Consider the following 21,617-nt stretch of genomic DNA (forward strand, 5'->3'; position numbering starts at 1 on the left):
TCCCTCCTATATATTGTGAACAATTAAGCAAGAGTGACCCCTACTGGATGTACCTGTACATAAGACCAAAATGGCTCTTACATACCGGCCCCTAATTGGGATAAATCAACATACCAGTTCCCAACACATAACAAAGAGCCATAAACAAATACAAATATCAAGCATCATACACACACGATGCTTGTAACAAACCCCTTAACCCATAGACTCATGTAAAAAGCAAAGTTTTGCTACAGGCCTATCAATAACACTTGACTTAGTTTGTAAACGAACAGAGCGCACCAGCCCTTTCTTGTCAGGGAATGTTTCCAAAACTCTTCCAAGTGGCCAGGATCCTCGAGGTGCCGTTGGATCCATAATGGCCACAATGTCTCCAGATTTGAGGCTATTTTTAATCTTGTTCCATTTCTGCCTTTCCTGCAACAACGGTAGGTATTCCCTAACCCATCTCTTCCAAAAGAGGTCTGATATGTACTGAACCTGTTTCCACCTTCTTTTTATGTATAAGTCATGAACATTGAACAATCCAGGAGATAAGGATGGTTTTCCCTTTAACAACAGAATATGATTGGGAGTGAGAGCTTCAAGATCCATTGGATCGTCAGACAATTTGGTGATTGGTCGATCATTCAAGATTGCCTCCGTTTCACACAAGACTGTATGGAAACTGTCATCATCAAGCGTCTGCTGTTGAAATACTGCAGTGAGGATCTTCCTCAACATGCGGATGACCCGTTCCCAAACCCCACCATAATGAGATCCAGCTGGAGGGTTGAAACTCCACTTAATGCCCTTCTGACATAACACTCGTTGAATCTTAGCCTGATTCAATGATAAAAGTGCCTCCCGAAGTTCCCTCTCTGCTCCTATAAAATTTGCGCCATTATCTGAAAGATGCTCCACTTGCCCTCTTCTACTGATAAATCGGCGCAGAGCATTAATGCAGGCATCTGTGTCAAGAGAATTGGCAAGTTCAAGATGAACAGCTCTACTGGCCAAGCAGGTGAAGATGACACCATAGCGTTTCACTGTACCTCTTCCCTTTTTCACCTCTATTGGTCCAAAATAGTCAACGCCTGTGTTGGTAAACGGCGGATAATCTGGCATAATCCTCTCCTTAGGCAGATCAGCCATCTTCTGCCCCATCATCCTCCCATTATATTTTTTACAGAAGCAGCATTCTGCTACGACCTTCCTCACAGCTGAGGTTGCACCTGTAATCCAATACCTTCTTTTTAAAGCAGACAACATGTGATTACGCCCACTATGGCCAAGCTGTTGATGTAAATCTTTCAGTATAAGGGTAGCCAGATGCTGATCTTTAGAGAGGAGTAGCGGATGTTTTGTGTCTTCTGGCAACGAACCCCGTGTCAGCTGCCCTCCAACTCTCAGAAGCCCATTATCCAACCATGGATCCAACTTATAAATGGCACTCTGTTTGCTTACTGTATCCTTTCCAGAAGACAAAGCAGCGATTTCCTCAGAGAATCTTTGCTGTTGGCAATACCAAATTATAGCCATCTCAGCTTCCATAAGATCCTCTGCCGACAAGGTTTGTCCTCCTGTTTTACCTTTAGCTATTTGATTCCCTTGCTCTAGGACATTCTGTTTGTTGGCTTCAGCAGTATCTGACTCTTCTCTTGCAAATCCTTCTCAACAACATCCTCTTCAACTTAAGCAACCAGGCAACTGATACTCGCAGTCTCCTCCAATCTGAAAAGTAAGCCATCAACCTATTTGTACCCTTCAGTGAGCCTTGAGTATTTACCACATTGACAGAGGCTTCCTTCTTGACCTCTAGGTCCTCAACCCCTACTGCAGTGTCCACCATATTTACAGGCCAATCCTCTTCTGGTTTGTACAGAAACTTGGGTCCTTCTATCCATCTGTTGTTCTTGATAAAATCTCCAGCCCTCCTTCCTCTGGATGCATAGTCAGCTGGATTCTCCTTTGTGCCAACATATCGCCACTGTGATGTCTCTGTGGCTTCCCTGATGATGGAAACTCTGTTGGCAACAAAAGTATGAAACCGCTTGTCCTCATTCATGACATACTTGAGTACAGATGTGCTGTCTGTCCAGAAGACTGATTCTTGCAACTGGAGCCTCAGCTCTTTCTTTAGCATCAGATCAACACGGACAGCAAGAACAGCTGCAGTTAGCTCCAAGCGGGGAACAGTGATAGCCTTTAAAGGTGTTACTCGAGCCTTGCCCATGAGGAAGGACACATGAATGTCACTGTTGCTATTCTGGATTCTAAGGTAAGTGACTGTGCCATATCCCTGTTCGCTTGCATCTGAAAAATGATGAAGCTGCGCATGTATGTAGAAACCCCAACTCATGGGCTTAACGCATCTCTCAAACTTGAATTCAGAGAGTGCATTAAGTTCCTTCAACCACCGTGTCCAACCACACAATATCTCATAGGGCACAGTCTCATCCCATCCAAAGTTCCTCCGGCATAGCTCCTGTAGCATGATCTTAGCAGGTAACACTACTGGTCCCAAAATCCCAAATTGATCGTATACCGAACTGGACACTGACAACATTCCACGTCTTGTGCAAGACTTCTCCTGAATCTCCAATTTGAACTTAAATGAGTCAGTTTCCGCACACCACAACAAACCAAGAGCTCTCTCAACAGGCAAGCTGTCCTTGTCCAGATCCAGCTCTTTCCACTCCTTGGCTCGACACTCCTCAGGAAGGGTTTGCAGGACAGTGCGCTTGTTGCTTATCCATTTTGTCAGATTAAAACCTCCTTGCTGACAGAGATTGGAAAGATCTTGAACTAAAGAAACTGCTTCCTCTTCAGATGCCACACTCTTAAGGCAATCATCTACGTAAAAATTCTCTTTGAGAGTCTGAACAACCTCCTCATGGAATTCACATTGATGATCATCTGCTGTTTTTCGCAACGCAAAGGCAGCGCAACTTGGAGAGGAGACAGCCCCAAAAAGATGGACAGTCATGCGAAACACTGACACTTCTTTTGTAAAAACTCCGTTCTGCCACCACAAGAAACGGAGGAAATCTCGGTCCTCTTCTGCCACTCTAACCTGATGAAACATTGCCTGTATGTCTCCCATGACAGCTACCGACTCCTGCCTAAACCTTAGGAGAACACCAAGCAATGTACTTGTAAAATTGGGACCTTGCAGAAGGACTTGATTTAATGATGTTCCTTTGAAGGCCGCACCACAATCAAAAACCACCCGCAGGTTCCTCTTCCTGGGATGACGTACACCATGGTGAGGAATATACCACACCTTGCCGCTGTCTCCTTTCAGCTGCTGAGTGGGCAATTGCTCTGCATAGCCTTTATTAATCATTTCTTTGAGGAATGCTACATACTCCTCATAAAACTGCTCATCTCTCTGAAATCTCCTCTTCAATCCAAGTATCCGCTGTTTTGCCAAAGAGAAGTTGTTAGGAAGATACACATTTTCCCTTTTAAATGGCAACTTCAAGGTATAATGATTGTCCTCAAGCTTGACAGAACTCTCAGCAATCTCCAAGAATCTAATATCCTCTCTTGACAATCCTTGCTCTTCTACAGCTCACTCATTGAAGTCATGGTTGTATTGTTTAAGCAACATCTCCTCCAGTCTACACACAGAAATCCTGTTAACCACTGCAGAACAGTCTTCATCCTCAAGGCTGCCTGCATTCAAAGGACCATTGATGACCCAACCTAATGCCGTTCTTATAGCATAAGGGCCATCCCCATGGTTATTTATGACTTCCCAAGGCTCCATCATCTTGGGAGCATTGTTTCCAATCAACAACTCAACGTTAGCCATTATACGGGGAACTTTAACCTTTGCCAAGTAAGGCCATTTGGACAAATCTCCTTTAGATACAATGTTATCAGAACTTACGGGCATTTGTTTCTGTGTGAGTGTTTGTGGAAGCTGATAGAAGATGCTACCATTAAACCATTAACCTTACATTATTATTATTTTTTTAAATTGACATTCTTCTAATATCACGTAATATCAAGAAACCTATTATTGAAAATGCATGCTTTCCACAAGCTGTGAAATATTCAAAGGAAAATGAAATGCAAAATATTACACCATGGAAAGTCATTTCTCCTGTGAAATATATCCCACTCAGTACGGGGTCACACAACAAGGAGAGAATATGATCTAGTAAGTAAAAGCAGAGATTGGTTGCGTTTATGTGCTCACACTATCCCTTTGTGCCCTGATGGAATCTGACAGTGCTGTCATTTGACTTTTTTTTTCTCTACTTTTGAAAGGAAACTCTTACTGATTTCTGTAATAGTCATTTACTGGGAAGCATGAGGAAGAGTTTGTGTAGGAGAATCATTGGCATGAGGGGTGACTTCCCGGATTTGTTGCAGTCAGCGAAACCAGTAATAGGACACAACTAGATGGTGAAAGTGGAAACAGGAATTATAGGGATATCAATGAAAATTGTTAAGTCTAATTAAAAACGTTAGTATTTTGCTCAATATTTGTGTGTGCTTTTCTGTTGCCTATAAAAATATAATGCTTTTGGCTTGGCAACATACTAACAGCTGTTCGAATCAGTGATGAGCTCAGCCTCTTGTGCATTTCACATAAGGAACGATATTTGCTGCCTATGGAGAGCATTCCAAATTACTCTCTTATGAAGATATATATATATATATATATATATATATATATATATATATATATATATATATATATATATATATATATATATATCTTTATTTTTTTGTGTTTGTGTTTTTTTATTTTTTTATTTATTTTTTTTTTTTATGTATAGTATGTATATATATATTATCATGCTGCCTTAGATTGTAGCTGTCTGTAGAATGCAGCAGACAAGACTTTTGATTTTTTTTAAGGGTTTGGAACAAAAGAAAATATTTTTAATAGGCGTTTCCCCAACTAAGGATTTACATTGTCGAATCGGAATTTTCAAATCTTGCCAATATTTGACTGATAGTCAAATCATATGTTTTGGGGGTGGGGCAAAATACATTACCAAGAGTCAAGTCAGACATTCGACAGTCATAATTAGGGTTGGGAACCAAGAGCCGGTTCTTATTCAGAACCGGTTCTGTTCTTTGAAAAGAATTGGAAACATAAGCAATTTCTAAGTTTCGGTTCCGAAAACGGTTCTGGTGGGACACGTGACCAAGCACTGTGAGCAGCCTTCCACCGGTGTTCTGACGATTCGGCGTTTCCCATAAAGGATGTCACAAACCAAATAACAGAAATGCTGCCCTGCCTCTTTAATTACTGAGCACATTGATTCCAATGATGCACATTCCACAGACGCGCCGCATCTTTAAATACCGTACACGTTCCCCACTACTGTACGCGCACTCGCGCCATTGATAACTGTGCACGTCGTTTTGTCTGACTGTACATGTACCAGCAGCACATAGCACCTGCTGCCACTAAATTACATTATATTTGTCCCATATTCTCATTAATATACAGACTGACTTGATCTTGGATCACTAAATAAATAGACTGCTATTGTTATGTAAGTATGAGGGTTAGATTATTTAGTGTATAGGTCATTTCAAGAGTGATAATCAAAGTGATATAAAATATTTATTTTTATGCATTTTAAATGTTTAAAAATGTGGAAACCACTCATTGCATCACACCATCTCCTGACTGCATTATTATTTGTAAAATAGGGGCTTTATGGAGTGTGTGTGTATACATGGTTATAAGTATAACAGTTTATATTTCATTTATTTAGGCAAATGAACAAATGTATTAGCCCTCAAGGGACTATTTGGCCAACCAACTTAATCCTGCTTGAAAAGCAAAATGTTATTGATAGTGTACAAACCCTATTCCAAAAAAGTTGGGACACTGTACAAATTGTGAATAAAAAGAGTATGCAATGATGTGGAAGTTTCAAATTTCAATATTTTATTCAGAATACAACATAGATGACATATCAAATGTTTAAACTGAGAAAATGTATAATTTTAAGGGAAAAATAAGTTGATTTTAAATTTCATGGCATCAACACATCTCAAAAAAGTTGGACAAGGCCATGTTTACCACTGTGTGGCATCCCCTCTTCTTTTTATAACAGTCTGCAAACCTCTGGGGACTGAGGAGACAAGTTGCTCAAGTTTAGGAATAGGAATGTTGTCCCATTCTTGTCTAATACAGGCTTCTAGTTGCTAAACTGTCTTAGGTCTTCTTTCTCACATCTTTCTCTTTATGATGCACCAAATGTTTTTTATGGGTGAAAGATCTGGACTGCAGGCTGGCCATTTCAGTACCCGGATCCTTCTTCTACGCAGCCATGATGTTGTAATTGATGCAGTATGTGGTCTGGCATTGTCATGTTGGAAAATGCAAGGTCTTCCCTGAAAGAGACAACATCTGGATGGGAGCATATGTTGTTCTAGAAATTGGATATACCTTTCAGCATTGATGGTGCCTTTCCAGATGTGTAAGCTGCCCATGGCACACGCACTCATGCAACCCCATACCATCAGAGATGCAGGCTTCTGAACTGAGCGCTGATAACAACTTGGGTTGTCCTTGTCCTCTTTAGTCCGGATGACATGGCATCCCAGTTTTCCAAAAGTAACTTCAAATTTTGATTCGTCTGACCACAGAACAGTTTTCCACTTTGCCACAGTCCATTTTAAATGAGCCTTGGCCCAGAGAAAACGTCTGCGCTTCTGGATCATGTTTAGATATGGTTTCTTTTTTGACCTGTAGAGTTTTAGCCGCCAACGGCGAATGGCACGGTGGATTGTGTTTACCGACAGTGTTTTCTGGAAGTATTCCTGAGCCCATGTTGTGATTTCCATTACAGTAGCATTCCTGTATGTGATGCAGTGCCGTCTAAGGGCCCGAAAATCATGGGCATCCAGTATGGTTTTCCGGCCGAGTCTATTTTTGCTGTGCTGCAGGCGCTGAATTAAAGGGAAAGCGCATTGTTCGCGGAAAAAATTAACATGGATTTACAAGGAAATGCAGTCATTTCACAATAAATGTATACTAATTAAAGCTGTTTCACATGCAACACATGGGTTTTTGGCTAGGTTTAAAACAAGAAAAAGTGCACTTTTAGATAAACAAGGAAAACAATATATATATATTCACTTTTATGGAGGCAGAAAAACAAGGTTCATTAAGACCCGTGGGATTGCTTGTGATAAAGATTTAAATGCAAAAGGCACGAGACTGTTTCTGTCTGTGGTGTTTTAATTATAAATATTTTAACAAGAAAAGTAGGCTAATTATTGTGTTTAAATGTTTTGCTGCTTGCTTGAGCAGCTTATTATACAAACCTAGAAGTAAAATGCGTGAATAATGCGTTGTTTATATTTATTGAGTTTAAACTAATGTCTATAACTATGAAAGATTGTTACTGTTCTGTGATAAAAGACTCACAATGCTGAGAAAAAAAAAAAAAAAAAATATATATATATATATATATATATATATATATATATATATATATGTGTGTGTGTGTGTGTGTGTGTGTGTGTGTGTGTGTGTGTGTTTTACATGATATGAAATCAAAACAATGAACAAATGTTGTGTTTGTGGACTAAACAGCCGCGGATCAGTAGCGGACTGCAAACGCGTCCCACTGCAGACGGAGTATGTGTGAAACAGGCGTTACAGGGAAGATGGATGCTGCAGAACTAGTAGAACATGACACAGAAGAACTTGTGCCAAAAAGAGGAGCCTAGTCTGTTGTTTGGAGGGTTTTTGGTTTCCAAAAATCCGACGTCGACCAAACAACCATTTTATGCAAGTGCTGTCGGGCTTAAAGCACGTCTTGGAATAACAACCAGCAGAAAATGCATTGTACACCTGATTATGCATGAGAAAAAAAAAAAAAACGTCATAAACCGGGAAACTGGCATAATTTAGAAAAAAAACGTGATATAAATTTTTGGTCAAACCGCCCAGCACTAATTGCTCCACTATTTTTCGCTGCAACATTGGGGGAATTGGTGATCCTCTGCCCATCTTGACTTCTGAGAGACACTGCCACTCTGAGAGTTTTTTTTTTATACCCAATCATGTTGCCAATTGACCTAATATATATAACAGTAGTTATTAATGTTCTGCATTTCTGTTTTGAGCTGCGTGCACTGAAGAGAACCAGTAGAGTGAAGCATTTGATAGCAGTTTTTTAATCAATGGGATTTAACTCATCATTCCTTATTTATACAACATAATGTTAATATTTCGACTTATAGGCTATCTGCACAAAATGCCCCGAATGCACGAACGTCTCTGCGCGGCTCTGAATGAACTCCTTTTCTGGACGAGTTCTTCACGCAACAACATACAGAAACACAGCAACTAAAACTAAAAATTCACAGTGATTTTATTGTAGTATTGTTCTCATTATAATGTTATGTATATGACAGTCCCAGTCATAGTTATTAATATTCTGCATTGTTGTTTGTATGCAACACAACCAAATGCATCTTATACGAGATAAATAATATATACACAATATATATAAAGCAGCTGAAATGTTTTTAAATCACTTGTATCCTACCTGATAAAAAAAAAAATCCAGCCTTCACTCAGTTTGAGTCTTGTTAAAGTTTTAAATCCCTGCCGCCAAGATGCTTCTCTGTCAGTCATGGATTATGGAAGGTGAAACTTAAATCTATAGGGGTGGTCGGATTTATTCACACGTTAAATTATTTATTTGAAGCTTCTTTCTTTTCAGATTCTTATTTACAGCATTATTTTAATAGGCTGTGTATTAACTTATTGGGAAAATACCAGTAGTTCTATGTGAAATCAGACATTTGAGCACCCCCATATAGCAAAAATGGAATGATCATAACACTTCTGCGAAAATTCGATTGTGAGATTTGTAGTCAAATCACAGGCTCCTCCAATCGAAGCATTGTATCTTCACTATTCGGGGTCACCCCTAATTTTTTAATGAAGAAATTTCTGCCCTTCCATTGAAAGTCAATTCTTCCATAAAGTTGATGCTTCAAATAGTTCATAATGGCATTGCAAAAGAAGTTCATATGAATAAAGCAGATTAATCCCTGAAGAGACACATTCACTTTATATAATGAAAAATATTTTTAGTCTTTAGATTCACATAAAACAATGCACATACTATACATAGAGAACATCCAATATTGTAAACAGAAGCTTAAACATGCTTTGTTGACATTTAAGAACCAGTGCAGTTAAAATTACTTTATTTATAAGTTATTTGAGTCATTGCCGAGACGTATGGTTGCAGTCCTCCAAGCTCATGGGAGTCATACACAATATTAATTCTTTTTCCACTGCACCATGACTTTATGCTCTGTACTGTACATTATTTCTGTTAAGTGACAATACTTTTGTCTAAGCAAAGTCTGACCTTTCTGTCCTAATTAAATAATTAAAAATCAAGGTATGATAAGATTTTATTTTGGTAAAATAAGCATAATCTAGAGGCCTTTGCCTTTCATATAAGCCACTTCTGATTCCAAATGATCAGCTAGAAGTCAAGTTATTATTTGTTGTTCCTCAACTTGGATAGGCGTCAAGATTTTTGTCAGGAAGTGTATATTCATCATACCTTTTTATGACTGTGTCCAGGGCAGGACTTGGTGGGCGGGGATATGTTTGGGCCCTATACCTACACTACAAATGCCCTCAAATAGAACATAATTATGGAGTAACACAAAATGCACGAACATGCTTTAAGGGTTTATAAACAGTACAATTAATATGCAACATGTCTAGGCTATAGTCAAAGTTTAAATGTAATGTTAAATATTCATTATAATATAATAAACAGGATGTGTTCTCTCAGTTGAGAGATCAAAACACTGAAATAAATTTGAGCAAAAAAAAAACAGATGTTGGCTTTTTAGTATAAATAAAATAAAAGAATAAAAAGACATGCTGGCTATTAACAATCAAATTAAATCACTATGAACAAAATTCATAGATGGATTGTGCATAAATGTTAAGTTTAAATATAAAATTTTAATGTAGAAATATTAAAAATATAAAATAAGCTACTTTTATTTAAATATGAAACTACAACAGCCAGTAGGTGGCAGCAAGTGACTGTCTTAATGATTGAGTTGAATCAATCAATTCATTTTAAAAAGCTGATTCATTTAACTTTGCAAACGACTACTTTGAATCATTTACTGGTCCGTGTAACCCTGAGGAACAAAACACTTGTTTGGAGACACAGCGGTTCTGCTGTATGTTCTATTTCCTTTCTGACATAGCCAAACGGAATTCTGTAAGTTGTTGTTTACTGTACATTTGCGATCTTGCAGATATATATACAGTATATAAAAAAACGGACTTGTTTGTGTGATAGGTCCTATATCATAGGCATAGCTACTGTATGTTATAAAAACAGAAACTCATTAAATAGCCATTTTTTATTTAAAATCATTTTAATGACATATCTTCCCCACTATGCGTAATGGCAGTAAGACAAGAAAGAGCATCAGATGATCGCATAATTTAGTGGAACATTAATATGTTAATATAAAATCACCCTCTGTAAAGAAATGAGGTGTGAACATTTGAGAATTTATGATTATCTTTATAAATGTGCGCTCTTCGGGGCTAAAGGCTTAATGGAGCTGAAGTAGCCATGTGATAACAAACCAATTGGTGCAAACACGATTCAGTGTCCTTTTATGTGAAATAATCATAAATACCAGTTTATACTGTTTGATTGTGAACTCGAAGGTCGTAGTTGTAAGCTGTAGTAGCCTCGGCTGGCCCGTTTAGATCTCGCGTTGCATGGTTGCTAGGTTTTTACGACAAAACCCGCCCAATTGGTACTCAAAACTAGCCTAAACTAGCCCAATCACGTTTCGAGGGGTCCCCTGGTAAAAATCACATTTTAGGGACTAAATATCACGTTCTTGTGGTCGCTTAAACAATCCGCGGAAACAGTGTTAAAGTAGCCCAGTTCCGTGGGGAAACAGCTGACTTGGCAAAACAGTGGAAATGCGCAGTGGAAATGCAGCTTATAATTAATGAATTCTGAATGGCGTATAATAATGAACAAATCAAACAAACATAAACGGGCAAAAGCGGGGCCCCCTACAAGCCCATTGGTAAGTTTGGTCATGACTGTGTCTCTTCAGAGTTGGATTGAACTGCTCAGTTCATATGAATTTCTTTATGAACTTTTTGAAGTGTCAAATTTTTGGTAGAATAGATGACTTTCAGTAGAAGGACAGAAATCTCTCAGACATCATTAAAAGTATTTTTAATTGTGTTTCGTATGCTTTGTGATTTCTGCACAAATGTGCAGGACGGTGCCATCATCCTTTGCCGATGGCTGATAGACATCTCTATGTTACACCGGCATCGTGCCCCTCCCCCCCCCCCCCTTTTGAATGCACAATCGGTTTTTAGTTTCACTATCACTTTGGAGATTCGCGATCGCATGTACTCTGTTTATACTATGGACAGGCAGTACTTACTACATATTTTACAAGATTATATGTTTGTCAGTGGTACTGCGGATCTGCAAATCATTCGCCATCGTCCTCAGTCATCTCTCCTTACACAGTGTCTACACTGGACGCGACAGTTGTCGTCACGCCGCATCAGCTAAAGACTCTACACTGGACACAACAAAGCGACTGTTGAAAATCATTTGAAATTTGTGTCATAAATAGAACACGGTAGCAGTTTACTGTCAGGGATTTGTGGTGTCATGCCACACCGTGTCCAGTGTAGACAGTATCACTGATTCTAATGAGTTCTATTGACTGATCTATATATAATGAATCTCTATTATAGATCAGTGGTTCTATAGTATTTTGTCGCACCGTTTGCAACCGGTGTAGACATGGTGTTAGGAATCGTTAGTTGTTTTCCCTTATAAGGATTCACGCTTCGGGCACACAACACACCCCTCCCCCCTCCGCTTGCCCCCGCCCCTGCCAATGTCATCGTCCATCATGATGTTTCACTGTAGACATCGTCTGTTGAAAAATATAATAATAATTATAAAGAGTAATAAACTGTTTGTAAAAGTTTAAATAAACATGATGACATATGTACCACCTTGACAGTGTTAGCATGGCTTTTGTTGATGTTGATCAAATTTTATTTGTAACACTATAGTTTTCTAATTGATTGATTGAATTCATTCATTTAATTTAAATAAATCACATAAAGAAAAAAAGATACATTGAATAAGGGAGTATTAGCTTTTAACTTTTAGTTTCATTAAAATGTCCGTCATTGACAGCTATTATATTTGACAAAGTCAGAAACACAATGAGAAGGTGTCAGTCCAAATTTCAACTTGTTTCTGGGAAAACTTTTCTCAGTCCCAAAGACCAAAGGGACCATCCTGAATTTGACCAGTGATATGCAAAAGCAAATGTCTGTCATGGTATGGGGGTGCATCAGTGCAAATAGCATGGGTGACTGGCATGGCCATTGACATTTAAAGCATATATTGGTATAAATATATTGCTATCAAGATGACATCTTTCAATGTCTTTCCATGGTTATTAGATCAAGACAATGACAGGTGTCATTCTGCATGTGCTACAACAGAGTGGTTACGTAGACGGTTGCTTGACTGTCCTGCCATCAGTAAAGAATCTGTCTCCTATTGAAAATGTATGACCATTATGAAAAGGAGAATCAGACAAGGATGACCACGTACTGTTAAGCAGCTGAAGCCTTGTATGAAGTCTTGTATCCCAACTTTTTTTGGAGTGTGTGTTACATCCATCAAAATCAAAATGTGTTTATACTTACAAAATACAATTAATTTGGTCAGTGAAATCATAAGAAATCTTTTCTATGTCTTTTCTTTTGTCAAGTAAACGTTAAAGAGAATTAATAAATCACAGATTTTTGATTTTATTGCATTTTACAAAACATCCCAATGTCTTCTGATTTGGGGTTGTATTATATGGCCCCACATATTGCTGCCGTTTTATTGTAATTTAGCATTATAGGAGACTCTGCACTGTAAATGAAACTCTTGTATTTCAGGTTTAAAGTGTGTGCATGCATTGCTCTATAGCTTAATTACCCGCAAGTATCTACACTGCAGACCAGCCCACCTTTAAACATGTATATCATGTGACGCTATGTTATGTGTTTTACAGTAAGTGATAGACTGTTCCCATGTAAAGGTACTGGAGCCCTTTTTCCTGTCTCGCTGTTAATTTACGTCTTTGTGTTTTAGGCCTGTCTGCAGCCAGGAACCTTCTATTTTGCAAGGCCCCATAAGTAATGTTTTTTCCAGGCAGCTGGGAAAGCACTTCATTTGTTCCAGATCCCCCAGCCCAGCTCCAGAAACCCATATGAGCAATGTCTCACAGGGCTAATCATGGGGCCCCTTTTTTCACAACCCCCAGCAATGACACGCATGGTTTGCTTGTGTCTGTGTCAACACTGTTAGCCTCAAAGGGTCCATTTGTTTTAAAGGTGCACCATTTCAAGATGAGATATGATGTCATGGCTTTTTCTAGTTTATCACAGCCAGAGCTGTGGCAGGGGCCTTTTTGGTGAAAAGTTTCCGGCATGGACACAGACAGAAGCTCTCACTGACCTTTCACATTTTCACAACACGTTTGGTCTTTATGAACTGTAGGAGTGCTTGTGATTTGCCAGAAACAATAATTCGAGAACAAATGCTGACATCTCATTGTTGTGTGCAGTGCAGGTACTGAATCCTGTTATTTTTCCACACCCTTTTTACCTGATGTACACAATAATGCTGTTAATTTGTACGTTTAATCATTTTCATGTTTTATCTCTTTAATATACAGGTGTGACAAATTCGATTAATTACAGAGGATTTGATACACCTGTCAATGCAGGTCTAACAGCTGAAAAAGCATGTCAGAGCAAAAAAAAAAAAAAAAAAAAAAAAGAAAGAGAGGTGACCAAAAATCTGAAAGTCATTCTGGTTGAGCTTCAGTGAAGTTTCTTTTGAGAGAAATTTAACTGAAAGACAGCCATCACCGATCTGGGCAATATGGCAGAGTGGCCAGACAGTATCCGTTCTTCAGTGAAAGCACATAAAGACCTGCTTGGAATTTGAAAAAAAGCACCTTAAAGACTTGCAGACTTTGAAAAACAAGGTTGTCTGGTCTGATTAACCTCAATTCCGAGTTTCATGTCTGGAGGACACCAGAGGCCACTCATTATATTCCCAGTGCCATCTCACTGGTGAAGCAGGGTCGTGAAAGCATCATGTATTCAGGGGCTGTGGCTAGGGGTCAGGGTTGAATGAAAGCAGAGTACATCATAATATAGTGATTTGTTATATGATAGTTTGGTGTATGGTACTAAGGACTTAGGACTTGGGAATGGGTTAAAGGTTCAACATGGAATTGGGCATTAACTATGTTGTAACATATGTAAAAATGTCATAGGTGTGATGGCTAAACATGTGGCCACACATTAATGATGATAGCTTAACAAGCATTCATTCATAATGCACACAATTCACTACATAATCATTCACTGAGTAGCAGAGTATACTGAGGTAAAACCCCCAATTCATTCTCTTCCTCTATGAGAAAATATTAATTGTGTGTTTTCCCCTTGTATTGTATAAGTGGGTCTACCATTTGTCTTAAATACCGGTCTGAGTTAGTTGGTCAGTCTTATTATGTTCAGTGCTTCTTAGGTTTTTCTTTACGTTGAGTTTTTGCTTTGCTGATTTAAGTTATTCAAGTCTAGCTAGATTATATGTTGGATAAAGTTTATTGAATTTGTATTCTTGCTTTGTAACATTTTTGGGGAATTTACTGGTCTCAATAAAACCAATTTTTTTGTCGGAAATAATGTGTCCTCATGCCTTGCTGATTGGATTCATACAATACCCAAAAAGACTTGATGCTGTAATCACCACCAAAGTTGCTTCATGTAAGCACTTAGTTAAGGGTCTGAATACTTATGCAATGTAATTATTTCAGGTTTTCATTTTACTAAATTTGCAAAGTTATGTTTTTTTTTTTTTTTTTTTTTTTCATTGTTATTATTGTTAAATTAATGTAATAGCAGTGTTGGGAAGGTTACTTTGGAAATGTAATAGATTACAGATTACAAGTTAACTTACTTAAAATGTAATACGTAGTGTAACTTTTCAGTTATGGGCCCAAACATGAAAGTAATGTAACTGATTACTTTTTGATTAGTTTTCTAAAATTTCTAATGTTTTCAACTGTTTATCATTTTCAAACATGTAAAACAGGCAGGGTAAACCTTACAGTAGTACAAAATCCTTCATCACTTGAATTAAGATTATATTTCAGTTTTAAAGTAGACATTGGATGCAAAATTCACTTTTACATGGTTTTTGCATATAAATGTATCTTAGCAGTGTGTGGACACAAAAACCTTACAATGATAAAAATCCATTCACTCCTTTTTTAATCCCCCACTCAATTATCAAGCCGTTTTGAATTTCTGAGCAGTATGATGTCATATTGTTCAGGCCCCGCCCACAACCGCTGATGTACTGTCCAATATAAGCATATTTTCGCCCTCAGCCAGTTGTACGAAGTCCATCATTTTCTTCACACTTCAGCAGCTGTAGCGACAATGTCTTGTAAGCAATGCAGGTCTTTTGTAGTTTTGTGATGTAGAAGAACATAATAAATTTTGTCAGTTGTTCGGAGTCAATGATTTTGCAGTGCATTAGTTTTTTTTTTCATTGTTATTATTGTTAAATTGATGTAATAGCAGTGTTGGGAAGGTAACTTTGGAAATGTAATAGATTACAGATTACAAGTTAACTTACTTAAAATGTAATACGTAGTGTAACTTTTCAGTTATGGGCCCAAACATGAAAGTAATGTAACTGATTACTTTTTGATTAGTTTTCTAAATTTCTAATGTTTTCAACTGTTTATCATTTTCAAACATGTAAAACAGGCAGGGTAAACCTTACAGTAGTACAAAATCCTTCATCACTTGAATTAAGATTATATTTCAGTTTTAAAGTAGACATTGGATGCAAAATTCACTTTTACATGGTTTTTTGCATATAAATGTATCTTAGCAGTGTGTGGACACAAAAACCTTACAATGATAAAAATCCATTCACTCCTTTTTTAATCCCCCACTCAATTATCAAGCTGTTTTGATTTTCTGAGCAGTATGATGTCATATTATTCAGGCCCCGCCCACAACCTCTGATGTACTGTCCAATGTTAGCATATCTTCGCCCTCAGCCAGCAGTACAAGGTCCATCATTTTCTCCACGATCCAGCAGCTGTAGCGACAATGTCTTGTAAGCAATGCAGGTGTTTTGTAGTTTTGTGATATAGAAGAACATAAGAATCACTGAGGGCGCAGTGCATTAGTTTTGTTTTTAATGGTAATGCGCCACTGAATACACCTAAATTTGTTTATGTCTGCGCAAATAATTGTTGCCTGCTTTCTGAACGAGGGACAATTCAAGGCGGGTTTTGTTAAAAAGTTAAAAGTCAAGGATAGATCAGTACCCATTGTTCATGATCCAGCTGCACCTCCAGAAGAAGTAAGTCTGACACTTTATATTTTTTATGTTTATTTGCAAATCGCCTTTGCTGTTCCAGGAAGAAAGGGGCGGGTGAGCAGAGCTTATTTGCATTTAAAGGGATGTGTCCTAAAATGAGTCTCTGTGAACAAAACATTGTAAAAAGGGTATTGTTTTACATGACCACTGGGGAATTTTAACCAAAATATGTTGCAGATCGTTCATAAAGACCCTAAAGAATCATACCAACTTGTGGAAGATCAGCCACCACAAAATCAGACTTACTTTGAGATCATTCTGAGGTTAAATACATATTTAAAATCATAAGAAATATTTTATTAGCTATGATACCATTTTTTAAATCAAATCTTTACATAGCTATGACAGTAAACACTGGAATTAGGAATTGTGTAACTTATATCTGTAACTAAAATCTACCTGACAACATCAATCTGCAATTTTCCTTAGTTTTATTCCCACTTATTACTGAAAAGACAAAACACTGTAATCACATACACACAGTGATACATAATTAACATTCCTCTTCTGTAGGACAGGGATGCAAACTACTAACCATTTGGGTAACGTTCACTGTCATGAATTTTAGCAAAAATGGATACTTGCATGAGCCATGCTATTCCCAAGAGTTTTTGTTTGAGACAGGATGGTGGTTTGCTGTGCAAACGCTCAGCACATTCTTGATGTCAGTCGGCAACAGCAGCCAAGCATGTCTGACAAAAAGTGTTGCATGTTTTGAGGCATATGTGTACATAATGTATACAGCAACAATTTGCATTGCAACATTAAGCTAGATGTTACATAAAGCAAAAAACAAGGCAGCTTCCTAATGCTTTAAAGACCATTAAAGTCAGAATGTTATTGTTATAATAAAAATATTATAAAATCATGTGATGTTCATGTTTCATATTTCATGTACACATGACATAAATACGCTCCAGTATATTTTGTTTTACTTGTTTCATGATGGTAATTCATGAAATATTTGAATTCAAAAACCTGCTGTAGGAGTCTCTTTCTCTCCTTACCCTGCTAAGAAAACCTGCCTAAATCAGCCTAAGCTGAAAAGTTCCCGAAACATCTCTAAAACCAGCCAACAGACCTGTAACAACAAAAGCATGCATTTCACAACCCGTATTTCAGGGATGTGAATTCATGCGAAATACTTAAAATGAACAGAAATTATAAATGTAATTTTTTTTTATTTTATTATTGTTTTACATTTAAGCCCTGGTGATAAACATCTGACATTTTAATGTGCATTTTCATGTACTTTTAAGACTATACATTTTCATAAGCAAAAAGATTCAATGTTGACTTTTGACCTGAGACCAAACAATGAGGAGTTCACATTCAATTGTTATTTGTCAGTCAAGCAGTATCAGTTTAGAAAGTATAAATTCGCATTTAGCATTAAATATAAATGAGCATTTACAGATATTCTGTTTACAGTCCATCAAATATGCTGCGATTTAATGTTGCACTTCATGTGAGATCGATATTGCAAACAGATATTTAATTTATTTTGACGAAGATATAATATTTGTATGTATAATTTGCATCTTTGTGTGTTTGTCAGGCCACTGGGATAGTATGGAAGAGTATCTGCATGATCCCATGAGACACCCATGATGGAGCCTTTTACAGGGCAGTGCTTGCTCTGCATAAGGATCTCTTCTCATTGGCTCAACAGGTACTACATAATAAACAACTAATGAGAGTTATTAAATTAATAGTATATAAACTGCCTCTAACCTCACTTGTCATCCTCTAAAAATGTAAAATCTCACTTTACATGGAAGAAACAACCAGGAGGGAGATGTTTAAGGAAAAAATTGTTCAGTCAAAGATGATGAGTGCAGCAGTTGCCGTGGTGCATTGTCTCACAGGCGTTATGTAAAGGCTACCCTCAGTCTGCACGTCAAATAACTTGGCTGACTTACAGTCCCTGCGGTGATGCAGTGTTCCTTTTTCCAAAACAAGCGTGACTGTGTGTGTGTGTGTGTGTGTGTGTGTGTGTGTGTGTGTGTGTGTGTGTGTGTGTGTGTGTGTGTGTGTGTGTGTGTGTGTGTGTGTGTGAAAGAGAGAGAGAGAGAGAGATGAGCTCATACACATGGAGAACATCACAGACACACCCATGTACGCTCTGTGTTAGCCATTATTATCCTGTCCATCCCACCTGTTCCATTACTCGAGAGGACATTGTGGCTAAGGTTATTTCAGGTAAACAACAGTCGAAGCATCACTCCAGTTTAAAGTTGGAAAGGGAAGTAGCCATTGACAGAATGAAATCAAGCTGTGCTTCTGGTCAGAGAATTTTGGTAATTTTGGTTAACAAGGAAGCTTGTGACATTGATCCCTCAATTGCTATTTGCATTGAATATTGCATTTTTTTATTTTATGTTTTCTGAGGTGAACTTAAAACATAACATAACATAAACTTTCATCATTTATAAATAAAAGGTCATTTTCTTACCTGAATTTTAGACCTCTGACTTAAACTCTCTAATTAAAAGTGGTTTCATTGTAAACGCCCACTGCTATGATTAAGTAACATATTTCCATAAGAAATAAAAATGTGGAACTCTTTTGAAAACTTTTTCTTTGTATTTACTATAGCAGCTGCTAGGATTAATTAATTAACTGTGAAGTGTTGATTGTAGCATTATAATCACAATTTAAATAACACATGGTTTTTATGCTACTGAAAGGAACAGCATGACCATTTAGTCACTGGCCTAATTTACTGACACATAAACAGCAATAAACAATTTAGTGACACAACATCTGGCTGTACATGAGTGCTTATATCAACAATCACGGATCACAGTTTAGACATAAGAATTAGCACAGTTACTACATTAAGGCATTAATGTCGAGGTCCATATGTGTAACTTAAGATTTGATCCTGGGGCAAACGATTTGGTCAGTCACACTTTTAAACAAATTTGAGCATTTCTGTAATAAACTTACAAATTGACACTCCATGCATGTACTATAATTCAAGTGATTTTACTTGCACCAAGTGCATGAGGTTGTCAAGGCAAGCAGATGCATTGCATGCAACATACTTACAGGGGCTGTGCTGCGTGTCTTTTTGTTGCCTCTAACATAGCAAAAAACACAAGGAAAATAATTTGCCAAAATAATGCTTTTATTTAGCAAATTACGGAGTGAATCAGTCACTCACTGCCTTAGGCATTTCTTAGGCATGGTTCAAGTTAAATACACAATGGCAGGCACGCAAACACTTTATATTTAGTTAATCTTGCTGAATTTACAGTACATGTTTAAGTTTATGTTTATGTTTAAGTTTGGTTCTGTGTAAATTAATGTGTGAATGTAATTGGTTATCCTCCTGTCACTACAATGGGTGCATCCTGCAGAACATGGAAATTATCTTTTTTTTTTATCCTGTTGTTTGTCATATTTATTTGTTTTTTTGTTTGTTTGTTTGTTTGTTTTTTTTGGGGGGGGGGGGGTGGGGGTTGCTGGTGTTTGCTGTAAGGTCCATTGAATTAACTGAAATAATTTGAAATGACTGCAATGCGGTCAACAGACCTGTGACATTTTACAGATAAATTTATAAAAAAAAATTCTAAAAATAATTGCAACCAGAAACAAACATTAAGCAAAACTATAACCTGTGTTCATGTGATTTCAGTACATTGACAAAGCCAGAGATCTGCTGGATGCTGAGCTCACCGCCATGGCTGGAGAGAGTTACAGTAGAGCATATGGGGTAAGAGCATATACTTCAGTCTCAGACTGACATCATAAGGGAAACATGGTGGGAAAGTCTGCAGGTACTTGCCGAGTTAAAGTAGTATTCAGGGTTCTATATGTATATATCTAAAATCTAAGTTAAAATATGATTTATTACAAAATATCTTTGCACATATACATTTTTAATTTTGTCACTACATGTTGTCATATAAACAGTGTGTCAGTAGTGATACATTAATTTTAAGTTTCACAAAGAAAGGATTCATCAGACTGATCCAATAACTTCCATCTGTTGCTGTTGTGTTCCATCATTAATATTCCTGTCCTGACCTGGCTGACGTTATATGTGAAAACATTTTGTGGTTGGCTTGACATCAGCTCAGCAGGGTTCCTTGACGTAGTGTGTCGGCTTGCATTTCTTTTATATGCTCAGCTAGTGCCACTGGGGAAAAACAGACATTTAACTGTGAGAACTAATGGTGCCAACCTGCAGACTTTTCCGTTCATAAGGTGTGATAGTGCAAAACTGATATATTGTTGACAAGGAAATATTAGTCAGCATTTAATTGGTCAGCTTCAGTCCAGGAGATTTACAGATTCAGAATATTGTGATTTGTTTTATTAGAGGGGGTTAATGTATAGTCAGCTATTTATCTGCTTTTTTTTTTATTCCCTTTCAAGTTTATTCATCTCTGTTATGTGTAGAAGCAGCTTATTCTGGCCAAGGACTGCCCACTTTATAATCTTAACACTAGCTCCTAGTTTTGCTAAAAGTCAGTAGTCTGGCTATGCAATGGTAATATCTATAGACACCTAAGTCTTCATCTTTCTGTTGACACATTTTCTCAAAATAATGGCTAACACACCATTCTTTAGAGCTGTCATCTGCTAAGTTTCTTGTCATTTATGTCAAAAAACTTAATAGAGTCTGATGTAACCAACCAGAGCTTCAGCATAGTCAGTGCTGGGTAGATTACTTGCAAATTGTAGTCTTTTACTGTTTTTTAGAAAAGAAAATCCAAAGGAGAAAAAAGACGAATTAGAGCCATTGTGTGCATATGTAATCATGTAATCCATAAAATATCTGTTGTCTGATTATGAGAGTGGTATGTGATTACAAGTATTTAATTTTTAGAGTCTGATTACATAAAATCTGCATTATATGTAATCATTTACCACCCAGAACTGAGCATAGTTTACAATAGTAAATGCTGAAAATGCCACTTTGTTTTTCTTCAGGGTTTTCAGCGTATTGTGGAGGACTGGCAGAGGATCTTGATGGTGCACTCCCTGGTCATTAGTCCACATGAGGACATGAGGATGTGGTTGAAGTATGCTAGCCTCTGTGGAAAAAGTGGAAGACTAGTAAGAACAACACTGTTACCTTCAATTGCAAGCTTAACA

General features: G+C 37.5%; 2 protein-coding genes and 1 pseudogene across 3 annotated transcripts in view; 2 read left to right on the forward strand and 1 right to left on the reverse strand.

Moving 5' to 3' along the window:
- The window catches only part of LOC109078812 (serine/threonine-protein kinase mTOR-like), a 94,837-nt gene extending 80,955 nt beyond the window's left edge, over positions 1 to 13,882 (forward strand). The window contains exons 7-8 of one of the 2 annotated variants that reach the window (XR_006155482.1): positions 13,182 to 13,661; positions 13,768 to 13,882. Coding sequence is in view for 1 of the 2 variants with exons in the window: in XM_042730363.1 (XP_042586297.1) it covers positions 13,182 to 13,229 (48 nt within the window). In the remaining variant the exon portion in view is untranslated. Of the gene's footprint in view, positions 1 to 13,181 lie in introns of both variants that reach the window. The other variant, XM_042730363.1, reaches the window with a different exon arrangement.
- Positions 904 to 3,544, reverse strand: LOC122138292. The gene has a single exon (XM_042730357.1). It carries the CDS (start codon positions 3,326 to 3,328, stop codon positions 1,619 to 1,621), a length of 1,710 nt encoding a protein of 569 aa, XP_042586291.1. The 5' UTR covers positions 3,329 to 3,544; the 3' UTR covers positions 904 to 1,618.
- A 2,352-nt stretch (positions 13,883 to 16,234) lies between the features above and the next one.
- Positions 16,235 to 21,617, forward strand: part of LOC109095498 — a 143,355-nt pseudogene continuing 137,972 nt past the window's right edge.

This window comes from Cyprinus carpio, chromosome B8 (assembly GCF_018340385.1).
Source record: "Cyprinus carpio isolate SPL01 chromosome B8, ASM1834038v1, whole genome shotgun sequence".
NCBI classification, from domain to species: domain Eukaryota; kingdom Metazoa; phylum Chordata; class Actinopteri; order Cypriniformes; family Cyprinidae; genus Cyprinus; species Cyprinus carpio.